Genomic DNA, 25,960 nt, shown 5'->3' with positions numbered 1-25,960 from the left:
CGGGGGGCGAGGGGGGCACGGGGGGCGAGGGGGGCGAGGGGGGCGAGGGGGGCGGGGTGGGGCGGGGGGTGCTAGGGGCGGGGAGGCGCAGGCTTGGCCGGCCCAGGCTGGCCAGGCGGTGGCTAAGGCGAAGGTGGCGGCCGGCATGGGCGATGGGGGCGCCGAGTGCGACGGCGGCACCTCACGCCCGGAGTCGCGGAGCGGGCGCGGCGGGGACCGCGGCGGAGCGGAGGACTCGAGTGCTGATGCCGGCGGCCGCAGCCCAAAGGAGACTGCCGGGACCTCCGCCTCCAGCCCCGCGGGCTCCAGGGAGAGCGGCGCCGACAGCGACGGGCAGCCGGGGCTCGGAGAGGCAGACCACTGCCGCCGCATCCTGGTGCGAGGTAAGAGGACAGCTCGAAGCCCTGGCCCACCGGACGCCCCTCCCATCCCCTACTGGCGCCTCCGATCTTCCTGCAGCCTCCACCTCCCAATTCATATATTCATTCAGACAGTCATCATTCAGTCATTCATTCAGGAAACATTGTTTTGAGCGTCTATTGTGTGTTGGACATCGAGCTGAGTGCAGGGGACAAAGCGGCGCCCGGTACCGAAGAAATCCCCATTTCACTGCCTTACGATTCTCAGCTTCCCAGGCCCATCCGGGCGGGTTACTGTGGCGGGGGCGGAGTTGCGAGTGCGGGATGCGGAGAGCCGAGTCCCCGCCCCGCGGCCCTCGCTGCGGGTGCGGAGAAAAGCTTCACGAGCCCTCCGCGGGGTCAGGATGAGGAGGCACCAGCGTCCGGAACCGTGGGAGGAAAAGGCCAGGCTCCGCTCAGCAGCTGGGGCGCTCCCCCGCCCCCTGCCCAGCCCTGTTTCGCGTTCCCAGCCACGCAGACGCACCGGGCTGCTCCCGGGAGAGGGTACCGGGACGCGGAGGGCGGCGTGCGCCCAGCTCGCCCGCCTGGGCTTCGCTTTCTCGGTTCCCACTTCCTCGCGGCGCCTGAGCGCAGCCGGTTCTCGGCGCGGCCTTCTCCCGGCCGGGCCTTTTGCGTCTCTCCCGTTCTCCCTCACCCTTCGCCCTCCTCTCTTCTTTCCTGGCCATTTCTCTCCGCCGAGCTCGCATTCCCTTCCTGCAAGCGTCCGAGTGCCCAGCTCTGCCTGGCTTCCTCGCCTCGAGGCTGAGGCTACCCCGGCCCCCAAAGACAACCTCACGCGAAGCTCTAGCTAGGCTCGCCTTTCGCCGGACCCGGGCCTGGCCTAGCGAGATGGGAGAAGAAAGGGAATCCCGGAGTCTTGCCTTCAGCCTGTCCCTAGGCCGTGGTCGGAGCCTGAGGTCTGTTTCCCCCATCATCCCGGAGTCCCAGGACCGGGAGACCCAGCGCCTAGAAGAGGCCACTCGAGAGTAACGGCTGCCCCGGCCTCCTCCTCCAACTCGCTCCCGGCTTCCTCCCGCTGCCTTTTTCTTGCCTTTTCTTTTTGAGCACCTCTCCTGCAAGCCTAAGGGCCTAGAAAGAAATCAGCCAGAGCTGATTTCCTCGGCCACCGCCTAGGGAAGGGAAACCAGCCTGAATGACACTGGCTCGAGCTCGCTCCAGCGCCAGGACCCCGAGTTTGTCTATCTGGGCTGGGCTGTGTGTGAGCTACCCACACACAGACTGGGACACCTTGGCCTGGTCAGGCACAGCCGCTGGGTTTGGGTGGCTCTTGGCAAAGGGGCTAAGGTAGAGCATGGAGGCGGCCCAATGTGAAGTTAACTGATGACCATCTTGGACACAGACTCAGGGACCCTGGTCTTCAGAAAACACAGGAAACTCCAGGCCAGGTATGGTCACCCAGCGCTGTTCTGGGTCAGGCTTGGGTCAAAGGACAGGGTATGGGGAGGTGGCCAAAGGACAGGGTATGGGGAGGTGGTCCCCACCCAACAGGGATTCCAACAGGTATGTGGACCTGTTGGGCACCTGGGATTAAATTAGATCTCATTCCATAGACTGTGGGATGTCCTGGGTACAGGGCGTTAGCAGCCAGCTTGGAGTTCCATTAAGGAAATCTGCAGAGCTTCCAGAAACAGAGAAATCAGCCCCCTAAGCCCACACTCCCAAATTTAGGACCTCAAGTCCCTGCTGGACACTCACCACCTTACACTCCATCTGTGGGTAGTCATTTCCTTCTGCCTGGACAATTGTAAGTTCTGTGTCCACCTACCATCCCTTCTGCTCTACTAACTCCACATGTAGATCGAATAGATTTTGTGTATAGATGTCAGTCAAATAACTCCCAGGTGTAGACTCACAAAAGGTAGGAGTAAAAAATTACCCTCCAAGAGACCACCCACTCTAGGAGCAATCCACAGCCAGGAAGAGATGGACCCCCCACTGTATGTGGGGCAGCTTGTGTGCATTGTCAGGTGTACTTTTACAAATGCGTGTAGTAGGCAATACAGCAGTGCCATTATACAGTATAATGGAAATAGAGCACAGAGGAGGTATTTATGCACCTAAAATAAATAAAAGGTAAACAGGGGCCTCATAAATCCCTCTGTCCTTTCCACTTAATGACAAGGAGGTTATTATAGGCCTGAGATACCAGGGACATCATTTACCGCTAATCCCTCCTAGCCAGGGTCACCTGTGTCACTCTGGCCCCACTGGGCCCAGGGTGGAGGCTCTGACAGATGAAAGGCCCTGCACTGGTGAAGGGAAGTCTGCAGCGTCTTGGCCCCTGGCTGAATGTCCCTCCAGTATGCTCTAAGCGAAGAGTACATTTTACCCTTGACTTCCAAGGACACATCCTCCCAAAGTACCCTTGGAGGAAACCATAAAAAGGGGGAAAGGTAGGCTGTTAGCATCTCAGCTGTCAGGTTGCTGGTGGAGTAAAGATTCTGGGAAAGAGCCCCACTCTCCCTGGGTCTTTCTTTCTGTCTCTTTTCCACTCAGCACTTGCTCCCTTGAGGGCTCTACCCCAGGTTAGCAGATCTGTTGGGGGAGTCCCAAGGTGCAGGGGAAGAAGAGGAAAGCCTGGTGCTGGAATTAAGGGAAGTTGGTTTGGAATACAGGCCTTACTACAGCCCTTTGAACTTGAACTAGTTTCTTTGCCTCTCCGTGCCCCAGTTTCCTCATCTGTACAAAGAAAGCATAGTGCTTCCCTTCAAGGGGTATGCTAAGGGTCAGAGATGGTGTCTATAAAACTGCAAACAACCAACAGGATCTCCATAAATATTCCATTGAATGAAAGGGGAGAGAACTCTGAGGAGACTCAAACTGCTTCAGGCAGTGGGCCTCCTTCCTCAGGGGCCTCCCCAACTGCACCCCCTGGTCCCAGAGCCTGTGTTAAGTGTTGGGAGGTGAACGGCCAAGGGGTCAAGGACCGGCTGATGAAAGGAGGCCCAGTGCCACCTTGCAGACCACGCAGTGCAGCCTCCCCCATCCCCTTTGAGGAACCCTCGCTCCACCAATCACTCATGTTTCCCTGCCTCTGCAAAATGTGGGTCAGGGAGCCAGGGAGGCCGACCTTGCTGCATCCCCTGCCTCAAAATGGAGGCTGCTTCGTGCCACACATGGGCACAAACAAGGCCACTGGGATGACGGATGTACACACAACAGGCACCCCACACACCCCACCGGAGACACAGCTAGGCTTCCACAGGGACTTTAAAGCCGCCTAGGCTGCCCCACACCTCTGCTTGCACAGCCCATTGACTGATGAGGGGAAGGGGTGGGAGATCCTTTTGTTTTATGTTTGGAAAGGACAAGCTGTGGGCAGGAAGCAGATGGAAGGAGAGCCATGGCTCTAAGTTAGCTGCAGCCTTGGGTGCTATGGCTTTTTCGGTGGAGCCGGGATCCCTGCAATCAGAAGAGGTGGGACAACTCTCACCCCAAAACTCCCAAACCCCACAGTCTACGCACACTCAGATGCACCTACGTGATTCGCAAATTAATCCAGAGTCGAATTCAACAACCCCTCTGGATAGAGCCGGAAATGGCTGCCTGCCAGCGTCACCCCACCCAGCAGATGTTATGAACAATGCCTAGCGCTGGTCCCAGCTCACCCAAAGCGTCCCTCTGACCTGCCAGTCTCAAAACCCCAATCGGGCCTCACCAACTCTGTGCTGCCACCTTGGCCTGAGTGGAGCAGGATTTAGAGGCTGCCGGCCGGGCACTCCCACACCTTGAAGGCCTGCGGCACTCCGGTCCTGGCTCAGCACCCCTCTGTCTGGGAGCAGGGGGACAGGAAAACTGTGGAATCCTTTGACTGAGTGAATGGCTACCCCCTTCACCCCGTAGCACCAACACCCACTAGCGGAAATGCTTTCATCTGGGAGCCTGATGTATGTGACCAGTGGCTGGGGATGTGGGAGGACACAGGAAGGCCAGGGCCTATGGCTGTGTCTGAACAATTCCCTCTGTGGATGTGGGTTTGGGGCAGGGGGTCATTGAATTTAGTGGGGTGCAGCCCCCTGAGAATCTGAGTGCAGTGCTGGACCCGCGCTGCAGAAATGCATTGGTCGAAACACAGACAGCACAATGGTGTACGCCAGGCAGGGCACTGGATCGATGCTGCAGACACGTCTGAGGACACTGGGGAAGGGGCCAAGCCTTCCAGGGCTTGAGCTAGTAGCGACCCATGGGAACAGACAACTGCCTTCTGCAGCCAGGTCTGGGCTCAGCGTTGACCAGCGTCACCTGCCTTTCTACTTGGATTTACAGCAGCCCCCGGACCTAGGAGGACTCCGCACAGACCTAGCAGTCCTCCCCTGTTAGGTCGTGGCAGCTCCACAAGGGCACACCTGCCATCTTCCTGATGGGGTGTTTTGGCAGTGGAGTCGGTGAGGCAGAGTGTTGTATTGGAAGGAGCACTGGATTGCGAGTCCCAGCGCCTGGGCCCTCCAGACACTGGACCTCGGGACTATAGCCTCAGTATAAGTTTGCTAAGAGAGGAGATAACCCAGGAGCAGCCCGCCAGGCAATGGTTGAAAGGTTTAAATGATTCATGCAGGGGATTGCACTTCGGGGTTTTTGGTTTTAGTTTTAGTTTGGGGGCTTGTGGCGGGTATTAGGTTTCTTTTATATTTTCCTGGGATTGTTTTTGTTTTATGTTTATGCCTTGTTTTTGGCAGAAGGACCCACATTCTCGGGCGGGTCTGTGCTGGGCCCTTTCATTTTTGCTCTTTATTTTTCTCCTTTATATCCATGCCCCCACCCCACCCCCAACACACACAAGCAGAAGCAGACCTGCAGCCAAATGCGTAGTCTTGTTGGTGTGTCTTGCGTGCACCGTTTCATTTTCTGGGAACTGTGCAGGGCGTTTGGCGGCTCCTTGTGTTCTCAGCTCTTGCTGCCGCCCTGGGTGGTCTCTTGAACTCGGGTGCCGGTGGACCCGCTGCCGCATCCCGCGCGCACACACGCACACCTGAAAGGTCTGAGCTTCCAGCTGGCCCACAGGTGACCCAGCCAGGCAGGGAGGCTGGGACTGCACGTGGGTACTCGGAACTGGAGGGGAGGGAACGGACTGCAGCAGCGTGTGTCCCTGGGCCTTTGTACGGTGACACCAAACAGATTGGGTCTCCGCACACTGTGCACCCGCTGTGGCGACAGAGGGCTTCTAAGGCTCCTGTTGGCCCTACGCTCTTTCCTCAATTACGCCGGACTCAAGTCTGGGGCCGTAGTAAACAACCCAAGCTCCCTCTCAGTTCGCAGTTTCTTTGATTTGTACTTTAAATGGGTGTGGGGCCGGCGGGGGCGGTATAGGGAAAAGCATGTGAATTTTGCCTTTTATTTCCTGTTTGCTTAATATAAACTAAAGATCGGCTTGACTCTCCTCGGAAAGAGGGTAGCGGATTGCTTTCAGTGCATCCGCGAAGTTGCTTACCCCAGTTTGAACATCTCTGACGGAGGACGCTGAGGCAGAGTAGGCCTGCCCAGGGATCCCCGGGACCAGGGGTGGTCAGTGCGCTTGGTTTGCCCCCCACCCCGCGTCCATCCAGGAGGGAGGTTGGAGGGTCTCGGCTGGGGGTGCCGGGGTGGCAGTGGACACTACGGAAAGAGGTGGCAGTGCCAGGACCGAATCTGGCCTACAAAGCCGAGGAGTGGGCGGACCCGGAAAAGCCAGGGCTTCGAGCGCGGCCGGGGGGTGGGGGCGACCGTGGGATGCTGCTTGCCACCCCTCCCCCCAGGCCCAGTAAAATCCCCCGAACCAACTCTCCCACGTTCTCCCATGATCTTGCCCTTCGCTTGCTAGTTGATTCATTCCACAAACATTAATGAGTATCTACTACGTGCCAGACCGACTCGGTGGGGCTGCTGGTGCTCAGCTTACCAACCGAGAGACTGCCTCGCAAGCGGGGACTTGCCGAGGTCCTGACCCGACCCGGCGGCGGGGCCCGGGTGGCGAGGGGGCGATGTCGGCGCTAAACTCAAGGGAAGCGGGCGCCGGAGCCCGGTTCCCTTGATGCCCCGCGGGGACCACGTAGGAGGTAGTCACCGCACTCGCCAAACCCACGCGATCTCCCCAGACGCGTTCCGGTACGCATACGGCAGGCACTCAGTAAATATTTGCCGAACGAATGAGAGGAGGCGAAACCATCCACATGTCGTGTTTCACTAGGTAGGAGGCCGCAACGCCCCTTCCTGGGAAGAACATCTGTTGTGAAGTGACCTCCTTATTTTTGGACGTTACAAAGTCGTTCCTTACATGAAATGGTGATGATGCCAGAGCACAGAATAATTGTTAAAATATAAAGTTGACGACGCCATATTTCTGTAATTTCATGCAATCCTCAACTTGGGAATCACTGAAATACAAAACCTGAAAAAGCTCAAATATGGTTTATTTTACTGGTTCCTTGGATCCCCAGGGCCGGGGAGGCCCCCTAGAGGAGCAGGAGGCCGAGGGAAGCACAGGGCCGAAAGGGCGGTAGTGAGTCTCCCGGCTCTCTGCAGCTGCTTAGGATGAGGTTCCACCCGCAAAGCCAACCACGTAAATAACTAGATAAATCCTCTCTCCTCCTCCCCGCCCAATTCACACGTCTCCAGTCCTCTGTTGGAGCTTGGAAATGACCGGGTATTTAAAGTCACGGTTTGTTCTGAGTTTTGCTTGTCCCGCTGCCCACGGCGGAGCTGCGGGGAGCCAGGGCACGTTGGGTGGAGGACCCCCCGCGAGGATTGTTAAGGCCACGCTCACGATGTAGACAGGAAGATAGAGAAATTAAATTCAAAAAGTAACACGTGCTCAAGGTAAAAACACACAAACCGAAGTGGTAGAAGCCAGCATTCCCAGTTTCAAGTGTGTTTCAGGAGATTTCCTCGATCTCCTATACAGACAGTAGCGAAAGGGGAATCATATTACATAAGCTGTCTTGCGACTTACCATTTAAAAAAAAAAAATTCAGTCCGCAGGGGTCATCTCTTTGGCCCATTTCACACAGTTCCGTGACTGTACAGTACTCCTCTGGTGGGGGAATGCCGGATTCTCCTATCCTCTGGGAGGATGTTCCTGTTATTTTTCCCTGGTACAGGGAAGCATTGTTTGTAACTGTGAAAAAGTAGAACCAACCTAAATATCCATCAACAAGGGACTGGTTAAATTAAATTTTATTATATCTGCTTAATGCAGTACTATGCAGTGGTTAGAGCACTTCTAGATAAAGATATTTATAAAATAAATTTTATCAAATACAAAAAGTAGTTTACAAAAAATCTTACTTTTGTAATATATAACTCACATATTTATGTTTTTCAATTACTAGGGAAGGTTTGGGAGATTGCGAAATGAGCTCCCAATGCCCGGGTCTTTGCGCCCTTGAGTGTTTCCAAAGGATAAATTCCTAGCAGTGGAATTGCTGCTTCAAAAGGTTTACACACACTAAAAAATTTTTAAATGTGTTTCCTTTAATTTTAAAATAGTAACTATTTCATTTGATTCAAACATCAAAAAGTTGTTTTAAGCACACAGTGAAAAATCTCTCTCCCATCCATGTCCCCCATCCTTCAGTTCCCACCCGGCTCAAAGGCAGCCATTATTTACTGCTTTCCAATATGTTCTTCGAAATAATTTCTATGCTTATGCAAGTCAGTGCAGCTATATTACCTTTTTTTCCTTTTGTTTTTTACTCATATGGTGACATCTCTGTATATTTTTCTGCACCTTGTTATTTTCACTTACCAGTGTATCTTGGGATGTTAAGAACTTCTTGTTAGTTTTTTTTACAGATGCATAGTATTCCATTTATAGAGACTGGATGGACCATAATGTATATTATATAACCCATGCCCTAATGGCAGACATTTGGCTTTTTTTTATTTATTTATTTTTATTTTTGCGGTATGCGGGCCTCTCACTACTGTGGCCTCTCCCGCTGCGGAGCACAGGCTCCGGACGTGCAGGCTCAGTGGCCATGGCTCACGGGCCCAACCGGTCCATGGCATGTGGGATCTTCCCAGACCGGGGCATGAACCCCTGTCCCCAGCATCGGCAGGTGGACTCTCAACCACTGCGCCACCAGGAAAGCCCAGACATTTAGCTTTTTTCTTATCTGCTGTTATAATATACAATGCTGCAATAAATCAGCTTGTTCCTTGGTCATTTCCACATGTGTGGGTATATCTGTCAGAGAGGTTCCTGAAAGTAGGTCAAAGAGTATCTGTATTTGTAATTTGAAAGACAGTGCCCAGGAGCCCTCCATAAGATGGTACCCACCCACTGCCCAGCAATGCCTGAAAGTGCTGGTATCCCCAAATCTTGCTATCACAGTTCACACTTTGTATCTCGATGTTAAGTTGCTCTTCCAGGGGAAAAAAATTGTTTAGCAATTTATACCCCGCCTTTGCCCGTTCCCCATATTGGACATTGTATATCTTACATACCTTTGCTAAGAAGTACCTCACCGACATTTTAATTTTTATTTCTTTGATTATTAGTGAAGTAGAGCATTTTTTCATTTTTATTGGCCAGTTGTATTTCTTCTGCTATCTATTAATTCATTTCATTTGACCATTTTAATTTTCAAATATTCCTTTCCTTACTGATTTGTAGAAATTCTGTATTATGGACAGTAGCTCATTGCTTTCAATATATGTTGCAATTGTTTTTTTAGTTTATAAATTGTTCTCTAATTTTGTTTCTGATGTCTTTTGTTTTCTGAAATACAAAATATCTTTCTAATTACAAAACCAATCTGTGCTGTTTTGCTGTATCATGTAAAAATGGAAGGTTCTTCATTTCCTCCACATAAAACACTTCTACTCCCAATATGCAATCTCCCAAATTTTCCCTAGTAGCTGGAAAACATAAATATGTAAATGATATATTACAAAAGTGAGAGTTTTGGCAAGCTGCTTTTCTTCATTTAATAAACATTCATTTAATAAATATCTTTCTATCTAGAACTGCCTCATTATTTTTAACAGCTGCATAGTACTACATTATGCAGATATAATAAACTTTTGTTTAACCAGTCCCTTGTTGATGGATATTTACGTTGGTTCTATTTTTTCACACTTACAAACAATGCTTCAGTGAACATCTTTGTATCCTAATTTGAACAGATTTTTTTTAAAGTCTCATTTATGAGACAATGTGAAAAATATGTAAACAGGTGAGACATTTTATTATATTAAGGAATGGTTGTTAATGTTTCTAATTGTGACAATAGTATTGTGATTGCTTTTTTAAAGGAGTCTTTAGAGATACGTATAAAAATGTTTCTGGATGAAATGATATGGTGTCTGGGACTTGCTTAAAATTAGAGGGATATAGAAGAAATGGGATTGTTCCTGCGTTTATAATTGTTAAAGTTGAGGGATAGGTATATCAGAATTCATTATACTATTCTCTCTCATTTTGTATGCTTGAAATTTCTCATGATAAAAAGTTTAAAATTATAAACATCATTTCACATATGTCTGGTATGCATATAATTACAGGATAAAGTCCTAGAAGTGAAATTTTAAAATACAAGTATATATGCTTAAAACTGTGATTGTTATTTCTAAATGCCAAAAATGTACGAATTTATACTCCCAGAAATTGTATATAAATGTGCCATTTCTCCACATCCTCCCAACCCAGGATATACTCAGTCTTTTAGAGTAAAATCTTTTCAAGAGAAAAAAAATCTTATTTTATTTGGCGTTTTTAATTACTAGTGAGGTTAAACATATTTTCATATACTTATTTTTCATTTTTATTTCCTCTTCTGTGAATTTTTCATTCATATACTTAGCCATTTCTCTATTGGTTTGCTCATTGTTTTCTTATAGTAGTAAACATTATTTATACATATATATATATATCAATATATGTTATATAAATATACTTATGTAAACATATAACATATATGTAGCATATGTAAACATACAAGCATATACATATTTTAAAATATTTTATAGAAGGAAAATGATCCCTTTTTCTGTGACGTGTTGCAAACATCCCCAGATCTTTTTCTTTTTCTTTTTTTTTTGACTTTGCTGTGAGTTGGGGGGTTTTCTGAACTCAAATTTAAACTTTAATCACATCTAATGGTCATTTCCTTTTGGGCTTCTACATTTTAGTTCTCAACTAGAAAGTTCTTCTCCACCAAAAGGTAACAATATTATATATATTATATATAATGTGTATGTTATATATATTTATAATACAATACTCTTAAATTTTGTTACAAAAAATTCAGTATGAATTACAATTTTTTGTTTATAATTTATCTTTTATTTTTCTTTCTATTGTCTCTTCATTTTTGAAGTATAAAATATCCATTTTTTAAATTTTTTATTTTATATTGGAGTAAAGTTGATTAACAATGTGTTAGTTTCAGGTGTTCAGCAAAGTGATTCAGTTATACACATACATGTATCTATTCTTCTTCAAATTATTTTCCCGTTTAGGTTGTTACATAATATTGAGCAGATATTAGGGAGTTTGGGATTGACATGTACATGCTGCTATATTTAAAATGGATAACTGACAAGGACCTACTGTATAGCACAGGGAACTCTGCTCAATATTGTGTAAAATATCCTTTTAATTACAAAACCAATCCATGCTGAAATCATGTGAAAGTTGAAAATTTTTCATTTCCCTCACACGATACACTTCCACTCCCAAGACGTAACCTCCCAAACTTTCCCTAGTAATTGAAAAACATAAATATGTAAGTTATATATTACAAAAGTGGGATATTTTTGCACACTGCTAAAATAGTTTGTTCACAGACTGTGATAGTCTTGGCAACAAACCAAATAATAAAGAAGTGCATAAAGTAACACGGGAGAGGGGCTTCCCTGGTGGCGCAGTGGTTGAGAGTCTGCCTGCCGATGCAGGGGACACGGGTTCGTGCCCCAGCCGGGAAGATCCCACATGCCGCGGAGCGGCTGGGCCCGTGAGCCATGGCCGCTGAGCCTGCGCGTCTGGAGCCTGTGCTCCGCAACGGGAGAGGCCACAACAGTGAGAGGCCTGCGTACCAAAAAAAAAAAAGTAAGATGAGAGAAATCTTCTCTCGCTGACCAGCTCCCACTCCACAGAACAAACAGAAAAGAAAGGTGTTCAACCTGCCAGACTTAATTCTATGTAGGTACAAGCACGCACACACACAAAGTTTAGTTTTACCTTTTGTTCTTTATAAAACTGGGTCTGTACACATGTACTTGTTGTTTTCACATAGCAGGATTTAATGGACATCCATTCAGGTCAGTATATGAAGATGTACCTCATTCTTGTTAATGTCTACATAACAGCCAAAGCATGACTATACTGTGACTTCATCAACAGTATTCCTGTTGATAAACATTCAGCTTTTTCCTTTTTTTTTTTCCTCTTACGAACTGCTACAAACAGTGAGTCTATCTTTATGAAAGTATACCAATATTTCTCTGGGGTAGAAACCTCTATAAAATTTCTGAAACAAAGGAACTATGCATTTTTTAATTTAGCTAGGCATTGTGAAATTACCCTCCAAGAAAAGCTTATTTTGTATAAATTTGTATTCTCACCAATAGAGCTTGAGAAAACCTATTTTCCTTCACCTTTGCCAGCACAACTTTCCCAGCCTGATAGATAAAATATGATATCTGAAAAAAAATTTATCTCATTGCTGTTCTAACTTTCATTTTCTCTAAGTCCCTCTGAGCTTGAGTATTTTTTCATATATTTCAGCCATTAGTATTTCTTCTTCTCTGAATAACCCTTTCATTTAATTTGTTAAGTTTCCCACTGGACTGCTTGACTTTATTTATTAGACTATAGAGGCTGTGTGTGTACTAGACATTAAGACTGTTATGCATGTATTATTAACATTTTCTCCCAATCTGTCACTTGTCTTTTAACCGTCTCTCATCCTGCAGAAGATTTGATTTCTAGGTACTCAAATCTGCCATTTATTTTTTTAAATTCTTCAGAGTTTTTATTCCATTTTTAGAGCTTTGTTTTTTTACATCTAAAGTTTTAATCCATCTTGTGTATATTTTTGCCTGCAGTGTGAGATAAATTACTTTATTCCAGATAATGAGCTAATCGTCCCTAAAGCCAGGTCTTTAATAATCTTGTCTTTCTTCCAACTAATTTGAAATATCTTTATAATATACCAATTCCTCATATATGCTTGGATTTGCTTCATAACTCTTGTGTCATCATCGTACCATTTTAGTTGCTGTAGATATGTAATATATTTTGCTGTAATGGTAATACAAGTATTCTCTCCTCATTCTTTACATTTTTTCTCAACTATTCTTCCATTTTAAATTTTCCCAATAAACTTGAGAATGAATTTTTTATAAGGAATTTTTATAGTGATCACATTATGTTTGTTAATGCAGGAAGGACCTTGTCACACTTAAAAATCAGCACAGGACTTCCCTGGTGGCACAGTGGTTAAGAATCCGCCTGCCAATGCTGGAGACATGGGTTCGATCCCTGGTCTGGGAAGGTCCCACATGCCACAGAGCAACTAAGCCCGTGCGCCACAACTACTGAGCCTGTGCTCTAGAGCCCGTGAGCCACAACTAGTGAGCCCGTGTGCCACAACTACTGGAACCCATGCACCTAGAGCCTGTGCTCCGCAACAAGAGAAGCCACTGCAATGAGAAGCCTGAGCACCTCAACAAAGAGTAGCCCCGCTCCTTGCAAATAGAGAAAGCCCGTGCACATCAACAAAGACCCAATGCAGCCAAAAAAAAAAAAAAATCAGCATGTTAACAGCTTATCATGCAAAGGAACTACGTGGGTGCTACCTGGATGAAGTCGGGTAGGACTTTGAGGGGGTCTATTAGGAGAGGTAGGTGGAGAGGGTAGTTTTTGGTCCTGGAGGTCAAGAGCGTTAGCTATCTGTTATCAAGCAGGGGTCATCACCTCTCCCATGGCAAATACTCTTTGGATAGAACTCACTCTCCCCTGTACCCCTAGGGCTCACCTCTCTTTGAGGAGATCTGAAGGACAGCAAAACTCAGCCTTCATTCCAGTTAGACTCATGCATTTCACCCTAACAAGACCTTACCCACAAAGAGGCTCTGCAGTTAAGCTGCCCGTCCTTCCCAGTGCTTCCCCCACAACCCCACCTAGAAAAGGAACAATTCCGGGAAGGGGGCTCTGTCAGTAGGACGGACTAGATTTTGCTGCAGAGACAACCCAAAACTTCAGAGGTTTAACAAAAGTATATTTCTAACTCACTTGATAAGTCCATCACAAGTGGGCAGGGGCTGGTCTTGGTACTCAGAAACCCAAGCTCCAGCTTGGCTCCTGCCTCTATGACCATCACAGTAGGGGGAAGGCGGTGTGGCAAATCACGAACCAGCTTTTGACGTGTTCTCCTGAAAGCGCCCGCATCCTTTCCTCTTGACTAAAACAAATCATGTGGCCACATCTGATTGCAAAGGGCAGAAAATCAGTGCAACCCTACCATGTGCCTGGAAGGAGTTGGAAACACTGGCAAACAGCATTCATGGCCTATACATTAACTTGACTTTGATGAGTGGCCTTCTCTGCCACTCCTGGCTAAAATAGCAAATGCAAAAACACACACTATGACTTTTTTTTTTGTCTGCGTCGGGTCTTCGTTGCTGCACTCGGGTTTTCTCTAGTTGTGGTGAGTGGGGGCTACTCTTCGTTGCGGTGCTCAGGCCCTAGGCACACGTGCTTCGGTAGTTGAAGCACACAGGCTCAGTAGTTGTGGCTCTCAGGCTCTAGAGCACAGGCTCAGTAGTTGTGGCGCACCGGCTTATTTGCTCCACGACATTTGGGATCTTCTCCGACCAGGGATCAAACCCACATCCCCTGCGTTAGCAGGTGGATTCTTAACCACTGCGCCACCAGGGAGGTCCCACACACTATGACTCTTGTATGTTAGCTATTTGGAGAGGGTCAGTAATATCCCCTTATCTTGTTTTATTTTCTTCACAGCATTTATCAGTACCTTTCATATTAGTTTTTAAATTTATTATCTGTCTTTCTCCCTAACACAAGGTCTATGGGAACAGGGACCTTGTCAGTTTTGCTCATTTCTATATCCTCAGACCTGAGAATACTATTTGGCACATAGTAGGCGCTTATTAAATTTATGTTGAATGGTTGAATAGACACAGTTGTTTTATTTACATAAATGGGGTAGTACTATTTACTTGCTTTCACTTAATGTCAGTTCATATAGATATTGCCTCATTCTTTTAAATTGCTACGTGGTATTTTATAAAATATGAATGGTATGAATGTACCATAGTTTGTTCAGCCATTTCCCTTACAGGGAACACTCAGGATGCTTTCGAATTTTCAACATTTTGAACAATGCTGCAGCAAACATCCTTATATATACCTTGGAGCACATGAGCCTGTGCTTTTCTGGATAAATACCTACTAAAATAAAATTGCTGGGGCAGTAGTTGTGTGCATCTTTAAACTTGACAAATGCAGCCTTAAACATTGTGACAATTTATGGTTCTACCAGCAGTGAATGGGAGTGTGGATTCCCCAACAGTGCATCATTGCTTCATTAATCATCTGCTAATGTCTTTCCAGTCTTAAGGGAGATAAATGATTATCCATTGTTGCTTGAACTTGCATTATCCTGATTACTGTGAAGCTGTGCTCGTCTTTTCATATATTTATTGGCCATTTGGATATCTTTTCTGTGAATGGCTCACATAAATTACTTGACCATTTTTTCTGTTAGACTATTGCCCTTTTTTAAAAAATTGTATATTCATAATTGCATTTTATATATTCTGGATATTATTTCCTTGCCTTTTAAAAAAAGATTTTCTTCAATTCTGTCTTTCGTATTTTATCTTGGTTTTGGTGCCTTTGTCATACAAAAGTTTTTAGCTTTAATGTAGTCAAATACATCCTTTATTTTTCCTTTACAGTCTAGGTTTGCATTTTGCTTGGAAAGCTCTTCCCAAGCTTAGGATTCTAAAAATAGCCTCCTATATTTTCTTTTAATCCCTTTATCATATTATAGTCTATGATTTGCTCTCTAATCCATTTGAGACATTGCTCTTTATGGCGTGAGATGTGAAATTAACTTGATTTTATTCCAAACGGGTAATTTATGGTCATCAATCTACTTAACTCCACTGATAGACTAGACCAACCTGTCCCCATATACAATGTTCCCTTTATCATAAACTCTGTCACTATATGTACATGGCTCTATTGTGTATTCCTTATTCCATTTTGTTTCCCAATATTCAGTTATTTGAATACCAACTTTACCATTTCTATTATATCCATGTCTCATTTATTTACTTAATATTTTAGCATAATATATTTTAAAATGAAATACCTACTTTAGCTTCATGCTAAGCATATAAAATCATAGATTTAAATTTTTTCTAGTAAACCCTAAAATAAGTGCATATCTTTTGAAATGACAAAGGTTTATTTATGTACCATTTTAAATCATCTTACAAACCATGAGTGAAATGCAAAGGCATTTGGGGAAACACTGTTGTATTCTTTCCACTGATGGATTTGTCAGTTTCTGTGACAAAACATCATTCTAGCTTCATGGCATGTTTTGTTGTTGTCGTTAATGTTTTATTTTGAAATAGCTGGAGAATCACAAGAAGTTGCAAAAATGGTAGGGAAATCCCATGTATCTACAACCTAGCTTCTCACAATGGTGACATCCTATATAACTATAATAATGATCAAAATCTGGAAATTGACATTAATACAATGTAATTAACTAGACCACAGACCTTCTTCAGATTTCACCCATTTTTTGCATGCACTTTTTTCTTTGTATATAGTACTATGACATTTTATCACAGTTATAGATCCATATAACCACCACCCCAATCAAGATACAGAACTCTTCTGTCACCACCAAGAAACCCCTATATAGTCACAGCCTTCCTTCCCTAACCCCTGGCAAGCACAGATCTGTTCTCCACCTCTGTAACTTTGTCATTTTGATAATGTAATATAAATGGAATCATATAGTACATAATCTGAAGGACTGCCTTGGCTTTTTTCACTCAGTATAATTTCCCTGGAGATGTATCCAGTTTGTTGTGTCTATCCATAGTCATTGTTGTACCACGGTTTGTTTATCCATTCACCTGTTGAGGGACAATCTGGATTGTTTCCATTTGGGAGCTACCACAAATAACACTACTATGAACATCTCCGTGTAGGTTTTTTTGTTTTTTTTTTTTTGCCGTACGCAGGTGTCTCACTGTTGTGGCCTCTCTCGTTGCGGAGCACAGGCTCCGGAAGCGCAGGCTCAGCGGCCATGGCTCACGGGCCCAGCCGCTCCGTGGCATGTGGGATCTTCCCAGACCAGGGCACGAACCCGTGTCCCCTGCATCGGCAGGCAGACTCTCAACCACTGCACCACCAGGGAAGCCCTCTGTGTAGGTTTCGATGTGAACCTAAGATTTCGTTTCTCTAGGATAAATGCCCAGGAATGAGATCACGGGGTGGTTAATATAGGTTAAACTGCCAGGTCAGTTTCCAGAGTGGCTGCACCCTTTTACATTCCCGCCAGCAATGAATGAGAGATCTAGTTTCTTGGCATCCTCACCAGCCTTTTGGCACCCTTTTTTTTTTTTAATTGAGATGCAATTCACGTAACATAAAACTTGACTTTTTTTTTTTTTTGGCTGTGTTGGGTCTTCGTTGCTGCATGCAGGCTTTCTCCCATTGCGGCGAGCGGGGGCTACTCTTCGCTGCGGTGTGTGGACTTCTCATTGCAGTGGCTTCTGTTGTTGCAGAGCACGGGCTCTAGGCGCGTGGGCTTCAGTAGTTGTGGCACACGGGCTTCAGTGGTTGTGGTGCACAGGCTTAGTTGCTCCGTGGCATGTGGGATCTTCCCAGACCAGTACTCGAACCCCTGTCCCCTGCATTGGCAGGCAGATTCTTAACCACTGGGCCACCAGGAAATCCCCTCAGTCTTTTAATTTTTGCTACTCTGATACGTATTTCTCCTGGTTTTCATTTGTTTTCCCCAATGGCTAGTGATGTTGAACATCCTTTCATGTGCTGATTTGTAGGGCCTGTTTGGATATCTGGGGACCAGTCTGAGGTGCCTTTGTTCCATGCTCCTGCCTCTCCTGGCCCTGAGGAGGAGGGCTGCCCTTGGCTGCTCCCCGAGGCAGGAATGCTCCTCTTCGCTCCTCTACAAAGAGGAGAGTGGTGGGGGGCTTATATGATTTGACCTCAGTGGTCAGGAGCACAGGCTCAGAGCTTCAGGTGGGCTCCAGGAGGCTTACCCAGAAGAGGATATGAAGCTTCCAGCACCACGTATGACACCCCTCACCCTGTCTCCTGTTCACAGCCCCCCAAGACACTTTTAATCAAATCAGTGCCTTTGGAGCTGGGCTCACTTGAGTGTTGTAAGGAAAGTTCTGAGACTGGTTTCACAGTTGTAGACAGTAGAACATGTGCAAAGGGGACCCAGTCACAATGAGATCACAAATATTACGCCACTATTTTTTTTGTGTGTGTGTGGTATGCAGGCCTCTCACTGTTTTGGCCTCTCCCGTTGCGGAGCACAGGCTCCGGACGCGCAGGCTCAGCGGCCATGGCTCATGGGCCCAGCCGCTCCGCGGCATGTGGGATCTTCCCGGACCGGGACACGAACCCGTGTCCCCTGCATCGGCATGCGGACTCCCAACCACTGAGCCACCAGGGAAGCCCTACGCCACTATTTTAAAATGTAGAAAGTATCGGGGTGGGGGGAAGCTTGAGTTGTCCCCAAAGGCCTATGGTTCTACCAAGCCTCCAAGAGCGGGGCGCCCTTCCGTGTGCTGTGCTCTGCCCAGCGCCCTGGCAAGACTAGCCCAGTGCTGGGGGAAGGCAGCCTCTGGGCCATGACTCTGTCCCCCACCCAGGCTCACCTCCCTGAGGGTTGACTGAGAACACGAAGGTGCTCGAACCTCTGAGATCGGGGGCAGGACCTTCGAGCTAGGAGCCCATGAAGAGCTGAAGTGCACCCTGGAGGAGTGAACATTAACTGGCCCTAGCAGGAGGCAGGAAGAACCTGTCTCATAAAATACACTGAGGGGGCTTCCCTGGTGGCGCAGTGGTTGAGAGTCCGCCTGCCGATGCAGGGGACACGGGTTCGTGCCCCGGTCTGGGAAAATCCCACGTGCCGCGGAGCGGCTGGGCCCGTGAGCCATGGCCGTTGGGCCTGCGCGTCCGGAGCCTGTGCTCCGCAACGGGAGAGGCCACAACAGTGAGAGGCCCACATACCGCAAAAAAAAAAAATACACTGAGGGACTTGGAGGGAGAGGTCTCAGGTTCACCCTCTAGAGTAGGGATTCTAAAAGTATTCTTTACAGTCCGGTGGCTCAGAAGGAGCCTCTTAACAAGCAGCACATCCCAAATGCAATTCCTTTCCTACATCTTCCAGGGCAATGATGAACCCGTTCAGAAGATTCCATTTTCTACCCATGACCAGTTTTCTTCACTATAACCTATCAATTGAATCACTAAGGATTACTAAAAGAGGGTATTCGTCAAGTAAAATGAGGGTGTTTCTAGACCTTATTAAACACTGTCAGTATGAACTTGGGTAAGTGACTTAAAATTTGTGCCTCCATTTCCCCATCTGTAAAATGAGGATAATAACAGTTCCAACTTCACTGAGACATGGGGAAAGTTTAAGTACTTAAAACGGTGCCTGGCCCAGAGCAAGCATTGCAGAGATGTCAGCTATTATTATGAGCAGCCACGGCCACTAACGCTTCTGACCGCATTGCAAACTTCCACTGTGCATGCCCCCTGGAGATGGGCGGAGTTCCTGCAAGCTTGGAGGTTTGCTTTGTTACCTGTGCTTGGTAACAAGTGCTGCCTTGAGTTGGTAAGTTTCCCAGTGACACTAACCTTCCTATGTAACAGCAAATTACTCTTAGTTTAACTTTATCATTATTCACAGCACGTGTTGGGAGAGGTTTGGTAAATCCTACAGAATATGATGCTGCATATTTCCACACTTTAATTTTTGACATAAAACTTTTCTAATAACTAGATTTCAAGCCATCAGTGTATGTGGTTCAAACGTGGATCATCTTTGCCCCTATACTGAAAGCTGATGTGTGTGTATATATATAAAAACCCCCACCCCAAGAAATTTTGCTTTTGCTGAGTTCTTTCAGTGGGACTATCTGGTGAATGTGGGCTACAGATTTTTCAACCTTTCCTAAGTAGGCTCCAAAATATTAGAAACCCCATGCATGGAGGGCATCAGACCAGGGCCCAGGAGGGTGGCCCTGCTGAACAGGACTAGGCACATAAGGAGTGGCAGAAGTTCTCCCTCTCAAAGGCACCCCAGAAGTTTGATGCAGTGACAATGGTCCTCGGGCTCCTCCTGGGGATCCCAGCTCCACCCCACACCAGCAAGCCTCTTCATGGACCCCAGGAGGGTCTGTGGATAGAGACTGCACCCATACACCCTAGACACACACACACACACACACACACACACACAGGGCTTAAGACCTGGCTCTGGATATTTCCAACAGTAAGTCTTACCTGATTGATCATATCTAATTCTAACCCATCTTTTCCTCTGCACTTGAGGACTTGGTATTTCTCTTTCCATTTGTTTCTTATTCTGCTAAGGGAAGACAATCCTGACTGGGTCAGGCTGAGTCCTTTCTGACCAGGCTATGATGATAGACCTGACATTTGTGCTGAGGCCCATTCACATACATACATTAGATACAACATACTGCATTGGGTGATTAAGGAGGTAAGGCCCAGAGAGGGTAAACAACTTGTCAGAGGTCACACAGCCAGGCCCAGACATGAGGAGCTCCCCATCAGATCATGCTGCCTCTCATTAAGATGCTCATTGGTGGCTTAAATCCTTAACTAGTGAACTAACTTGCCTCTTTTCATGACCCCTGCAGATGCCAAAGGAACCATCCGGGAAATTGTCCTGCCCAAGGGCCTGGACCTGGACCGGCCCAAGCGGAGCCGCACATCCTTCACAGCTGAGCAGCTGTACCACCTGGAGATGGAGTTCCAGCGCTGCCAGTATGTGGTGGGCCGTGAGCGCACTGAGCTGGCCCGTCAGCTGAACCTCTCGGAGACCCAGGTAAAAGGGCAGGGCCAGGCCACTCCATCCCTGCCCTGGCAGCCCAGGAAGTCCTTGGGGTATGAGGCCTGTGGGCTGCTGCTCGGAGACCCAGCTTTGGAGTTCAGACATGTACTAGGGAAGGGCTTAAAGTTACAGATAAACCAGAACAAATAAATATAGTGCTGACAAGAGAAAGTTGGTATATGCCAACAGGGTGTGGGTGAGGGAGTCGGGGTGGGGGTGGCTTCTGGATGTATCAGGTGCTACTTCCAGTGGAGTATGGGAATAGGAGGAAGGGTCATTCAATTTGCAGGGGGGTGTTTGTTGGTGCAGGATGGAGCCTGCAGGAAGGCATGGTGAGAGGTGGGCTTGCTGGGAGCAAAGATTCAGCAGCGAGATGAGCCATTACAAAATTGGGCTGGGGTGCTTCCCTGGTGGCGCAGTGGTTGAGAGTCTGCCTGCCGCTGCAGGGGACACAGGTTCGTGCCCCGGTCCGGGAAGATCTCACATGCCGCGGAGCGGCTGGGCCCGTGAGCCATGGCCGCTGAGCCTGCGCGTCCGGAGCCTGTGCTCCGCAACGGGAGAGGCCACAACACTGAGAGGCCCGCGTACCACACACACACAAAAAGAAATTGGCCTGGGGACCTCTCATTTCCCCATTCTGGGCCTTTTCCCATCCTCCCTTCATCCCAGTGTGCCTCTGAGAGAAGGGGTCTGAATGCCCCCTTCACCCAGGAAGGGCTTAGCACATAGCACTGAGCACCTACTCTGTGTGAATGGAGGTATTTCAAGCTGGTAACAGAGCTAAATAATAAAAATAGTAATAGTACTACTAATAATATTGGGCTGGCCAATAAGTTCGTTCGGGTTTTTCCATAACATCTTAGGGAAAAACCTGAACGAAATGTTTGGCCAACCCCAAAATACTTCCCCAGTACTTACTGTGCTCAGGCACTGTTCTAAGTTAGTTGTTAGTTTACTAATCCATCCCAACAACCCTATGATGTAGCTACCAATATTATCCCATTTTACAGATCAGGAGAGGTTCTGCCCAAGGTCATAGAACAACTAAGTTCCAGAAGTAGGATTTAGACAAGCAGTCCGGCCTCTTTATGCTGCCTGTAAACTGGGTAACCACCCTGGAGCTTGTCAAAAAAGACTTAGACACTCTAAGTCCAGCTACAGGTAAACAGCCAAGGGAGGTCTGTCAATACATGTATGGAAAGGGCCAAACCAGGACACATGAAGGGAAGAGGAGAGGAAGGCGAGGAGAAGGAAGCAGACAGTCCGGGGAAAGCTGCCAGAGGATCTGTGAGGCTCTCCAAGCACCGCCCGCTGCCGCCCTGGCCCCGGCCTTGGTACCGCCGTCCCGCAGCAGTGAGGTCAGGATCATGGGCAGCTGGGAGCAGCTGCTGTCCTGCAGGCCGGGGCATCTCCGCCTGCACTGTTTCCCTCCAGCCACCCCTGTAGAGCCCCAAACAACCCGGCAGATGGCCTGGGGTAGCTGGGCCCTCCGTCCAGCTGAGTCACTGGGGCTGGAAACCAGGCTGTGTTCAGGGGGCCTGCAGTGGCCAGGCGGGGCCAGAGCTCCGGGTGGGGAGTCAGGGAGACCCCCCTCAGACCCTGAGGTCTAGGCACAGAGTCACCCCTCCTCTTTGCCCTAATTTCCCTCTGTCTTGCCTAGCTTTACCCCCAAACTCTCCCCTGAAACTTTCTTTCCAAGGACACCTCAGATGCCCAGGCCAGAAGCTCCTTCTCAGTGCTCATCCTTCCCCTGCCCTGCCTGCAGTACAGGCTACATTTATCTGCCCTTGAAGGTCAAGGCCAAGCCCCTTCTCCCCCAGGAAGCCTTTCCTAAGGCTTCTTGACTTTGCTGCAAGACCTATTCCACATGGCTCGACCTGTAAAGTGTGGTATGTGTTTGTGCATGTGCGCGCGTGTGTGTGTGTGTGTGTGTGTGATGTGGTGGGCACCAACCAGTATGCACTTCCCAAAAGCAAGAATGTATCTGAAAGCCACATCTGCTCTTCAGGCCTCCCTGGGGAGCCCAGCACACAGCTGGGCCCTCAGTGAATCCTCGACTAACTGATTATTGCTTACCACCCTCCTTATTCTTTCCCCATTCCTGGGGTTTTGCAGATAATTTACAGTGTAACTAACACTTACTGAGAACTTCCGTGCACCAAGCACTGTTCTAAGTGCTAGATGTGTTCTAACTGGTTTAGTCTTCACCACAGCCTCGTGGGATGTGTGTGCAGTTTTTCTTCTGACACCACTTCCCACATTAAATATGTGGTGTTTTCCCACACCAACAGCAACCAATTCTCCAATACCAGCTGGGTTTCCAGCAATGCAACTCCATTCAGTTCTGACCCTAACTCCTGGAGTTAACACAGACACTACAGGTTAAGGGCTCAGCCTCATGGGACAGTCCCACATCAGATGCCAGTAGCAAGTCCCAGGGCCACCCATACTTCTGACCAGCTATAAATAGGGGGGTTCCCACATCCCCCTCCTTAGGCTTGATAATTTCCTAGAATGACTCACAGAACTCAGGAAAACACTTTTCACTGTATTTACTTTTACGGATTTATTATAAAGAATACAACTCAGAAATAGGCAGATGGAAGAGATGCATAGAGCCAGGTACAGTGGGGAGAGTTCATGGAGCGATCCTCATTGTTCAAGAGACTTTATAACCCAGTCTCCAGCCCCCTCCGCTCCCTGGAAGGGTGGGGCTGAAAGTTCCAACCCTCTAGTCACAGGTCTGGTCTTTCTGCGACCAACCCCCATTCTGAAACTAGGGGTCCACCCTGAGTCACCTCATTAGCATAAACTCAGGTGTGCTCAGAAGGAACTGGCTATGGATGACAAAAAGCTCTCGGCCAAGAACAAGGTACAAAGACCAGGTGTATTTTCTCAGTGCAGCAGAATGGCTCTTTATTATTTTTACGTTAAAGAGAAGGAAACTGAGGCACACAGAAATTAAATAACATGTTCAAAATGTAAAGCAGGCACATTCATTAGCTCTTCTAATCTTTATAAAAAGATGACTTTCAGGACTTCCCTGGTGGCCCAGTGATTAAGACTCCGCACTTCCGGGCTTCCCTGGTGGCGCAGTGGTTGAGAGTCCGCCTGCCGACGCAGGGGACACGGGTTCGTGCCCCGGTCCGGGAGGATCCCACATGCCGCGGAGTGGCTGGGCCCGTGAGCCATGGCCGCTGAGCCTGCGCGTCCGGAGCCTGTGCTCTGTGGTGGGAGAGGCCACAACAGTGAGAGGCCCGCGTACCGCAAAAAAAAAAAAAAAAAGTGGTTCGTCACCACGAATAATTTGAGAGACACTGCTCAAAGCACTTATTGCCACCCGACAGCCACGCCTGTTTGGTTTCATTGGTTGTTTATCTTCTACCTCCCCCTCTCCCGTGTGTCCACTCCACACGGCGAGGATTTGCTCTGCTTTGTGCACTGCTGATTCCGCCCGTCTAGAACAGCGTCTGGCACAGAGTGGGCACTCAGTACCTACCTGCTGAATGATGAGTGAGTGAGTGAAGGCAGCAATCAACCTCAAGTAGATCCCGTAACTCCCTGGTCACTTTCATTTACTGAAACTCAGTCCAATCCCGTTTAAAACACCCAACTCACATCTGTTTCAAATCTTTTCTTCCCTTCCCCTTCGCCCACTCAGAAGAGGCCTGACTCACTGCTGGAGGGACCTGCAGGGGAAGAGCCCCTCCCACCACAGCCGCTAGAAGGGAGTGTGCTCTGTCTGAGTCACCTGCTCACCCTCGCCCACCAGCAACCTCCCCCAGGGTAGGAGGGCAAGGAGAGTGGCACCTTCTGGCCTGAGGAGCCTCATGGTTGGAGGTCTTTGCTAGAGGGGCAGTTGCTCCCACAGGTGGCATGTTAGGCATGGCCCCGGGCAGCCTTAGCTCTGCGCCCATCCTGCCCAGGCCAGCCTCCTCCTCTCCACCTCTCCTTCACCCGGGGCCACATGAGTTACAGCTTCCCTTATGTCCTCCAAGGTTGGAGGGAAACAGCGGGTCTCCCCATGCTTTTCTTTCTGGGCCCTCCACTCCGTGGTCCCTCCTGGTCCTGCTGGCACAGACTACCCAGCCAGCTTCCAGCCTCTGTGCTCCTGGGGACACGGGTCTGGGTGCTGCAGTGATTGACAGGTTTTCCAGCTGAGGAGCAACTGTCCGTCTCTCCTTCTCTCAGGCATTTCCAGGCCCTGCAAGTGATTCAGGACCCAAAACCTGCCTCCTGGGGGGAGCACCCAGAGAAGGGAGAAAATCCCATCACTGTCAGGGGGCCCGCAGAACTGACCACTGAGCTCCTCCCTGACCCCCAGCCTTCCTTTCCTTCTACAGACTAGTATGGGGTTGGAGTGCTGGGTGCCGGGTGTTGGCAGAGGGCAAGTTCTCCTCCTCTCAAAAGGCCTTGAAAAAGGTCTCTGCCCTTTGGTTGGTGGCTCCATTTAGGATGTCCCCAGCTTTGGGTGTGTGGCCGTTGGAAGTGTCCCTCACCATCCTGACACATCTTCTTACACTTGGTATCACGTTGAGAAGCCCTTATAGGTGATGGGGTGGGAGGGAACTGCTGAGAGTTTCAAACAGGGGGATGGCCAGATGGGCTAGGGAGCTGCCTTCAGAGGCAGCATGGGGGCCGAGACAGGAGGAGGGGGGTGGCTAAGAGTGGAAGGAGTGCGGGCCAAGAGGGGAGCTCATCTGTGCCCTCCCACCTCCACCCTCCAGCTGCCAATCCACCCCTCCATCCTAGGGTCAGCGTAGCAGTGGAGGGGTGGGTGCCCATGATTTGGGGGGCCAGTGTCTCTTATCGGTTCCCCCAGTCAGCCCGATTGTGGGAAGATCTTAATGACAGTCCGATTGCGCTTCTTTCCCCTCTCACCGCACCCCTGCCCCCCCCCTCCCCACTCCCCTGCCCCTTCCTTTGCTCGCCCCACCCCCCCACCCCCGCCGCCACTTTGCTCCGCCTGTCCCCTCTCCCTCGCTGACACCCCTCTCCTTGCTCCACCCCAAGGTGAAGGTCTGGTTCCAGAACCGCCGCACCAAGCAGAAGAAAGACCAGAGCAGAGACCTGGAGAAGCGGGCGTCCTCCTCGGCCTCCAAGGCCTTCACCGCCCCCGACATCCTGCGGCTGCTGGAGCAGGGCCGGCTGCTGTCCCCGCCCAGCGCCCCCAGCCTCCTGACGCTGACCCCCGGCCCGCCGCGCCTGCCTGCCAGCCACAGGGGCACCTCCTTGGGTGACCCCAGGAACTCGTCCCGGCACCTCACCCCGCTGACCGCAGCCTCAGCGTCGCCCCCGCTGCCGCCCCCTCCGCCAGCCCTCTGCTTCTGCACCGCCCCGCTCCTGGACCTGCCTGCCGGCTACGAACTGGGCTCCTCGGCCTTCGAGCCCTACAGCCGGCTGGACGGGAGGGTAGGCAGCCCCGGCGGCGGCAAGAAGACCAGCGCTTAA

General features: G+C 48.8%; 1 protein-coding gene across 1 annotated transcript; it reads left to right on the top strand.

Moving 5' to 3' along the window:
- Nucleotides 1-145: 145 nt before the first annotated feature.
- Nucleotides 146-25,960, top strand: VAX2 (ventral anterior homeobox 2; the record flags this gene model as incomplete). The annotated part of the gene is made up of 3 exons (XM_079720916.1): nucleotides 146-383; nucleotides 20,316-20,503; nucleotides 25,523-25,960. 3 exons carry the CDS (start codon nucleotides 146-148, stop codon nucleotides 25,958-25,960), a joined length of 864 nt encoding a protein of 287 aa, XP_079577042.1.

This window comes from Hyperoodon ampullatus (genome assembly GCF_949752795.1).
Source record: "Hyperoodon ampullatus genome assembly, chromosome: 15".
Classification (NCBI taxonomy): Eukaryota; Metazoa; Chordata; class Mammalia; order Artiodactyla; family Ziphiidae; genus Hyperoodon; species Hyperoodon ampullatus.
Note: the sequence above shows the minus strand (reverse complement) of the source record. Positions and strands in the feature narration are given on the sequence as shown.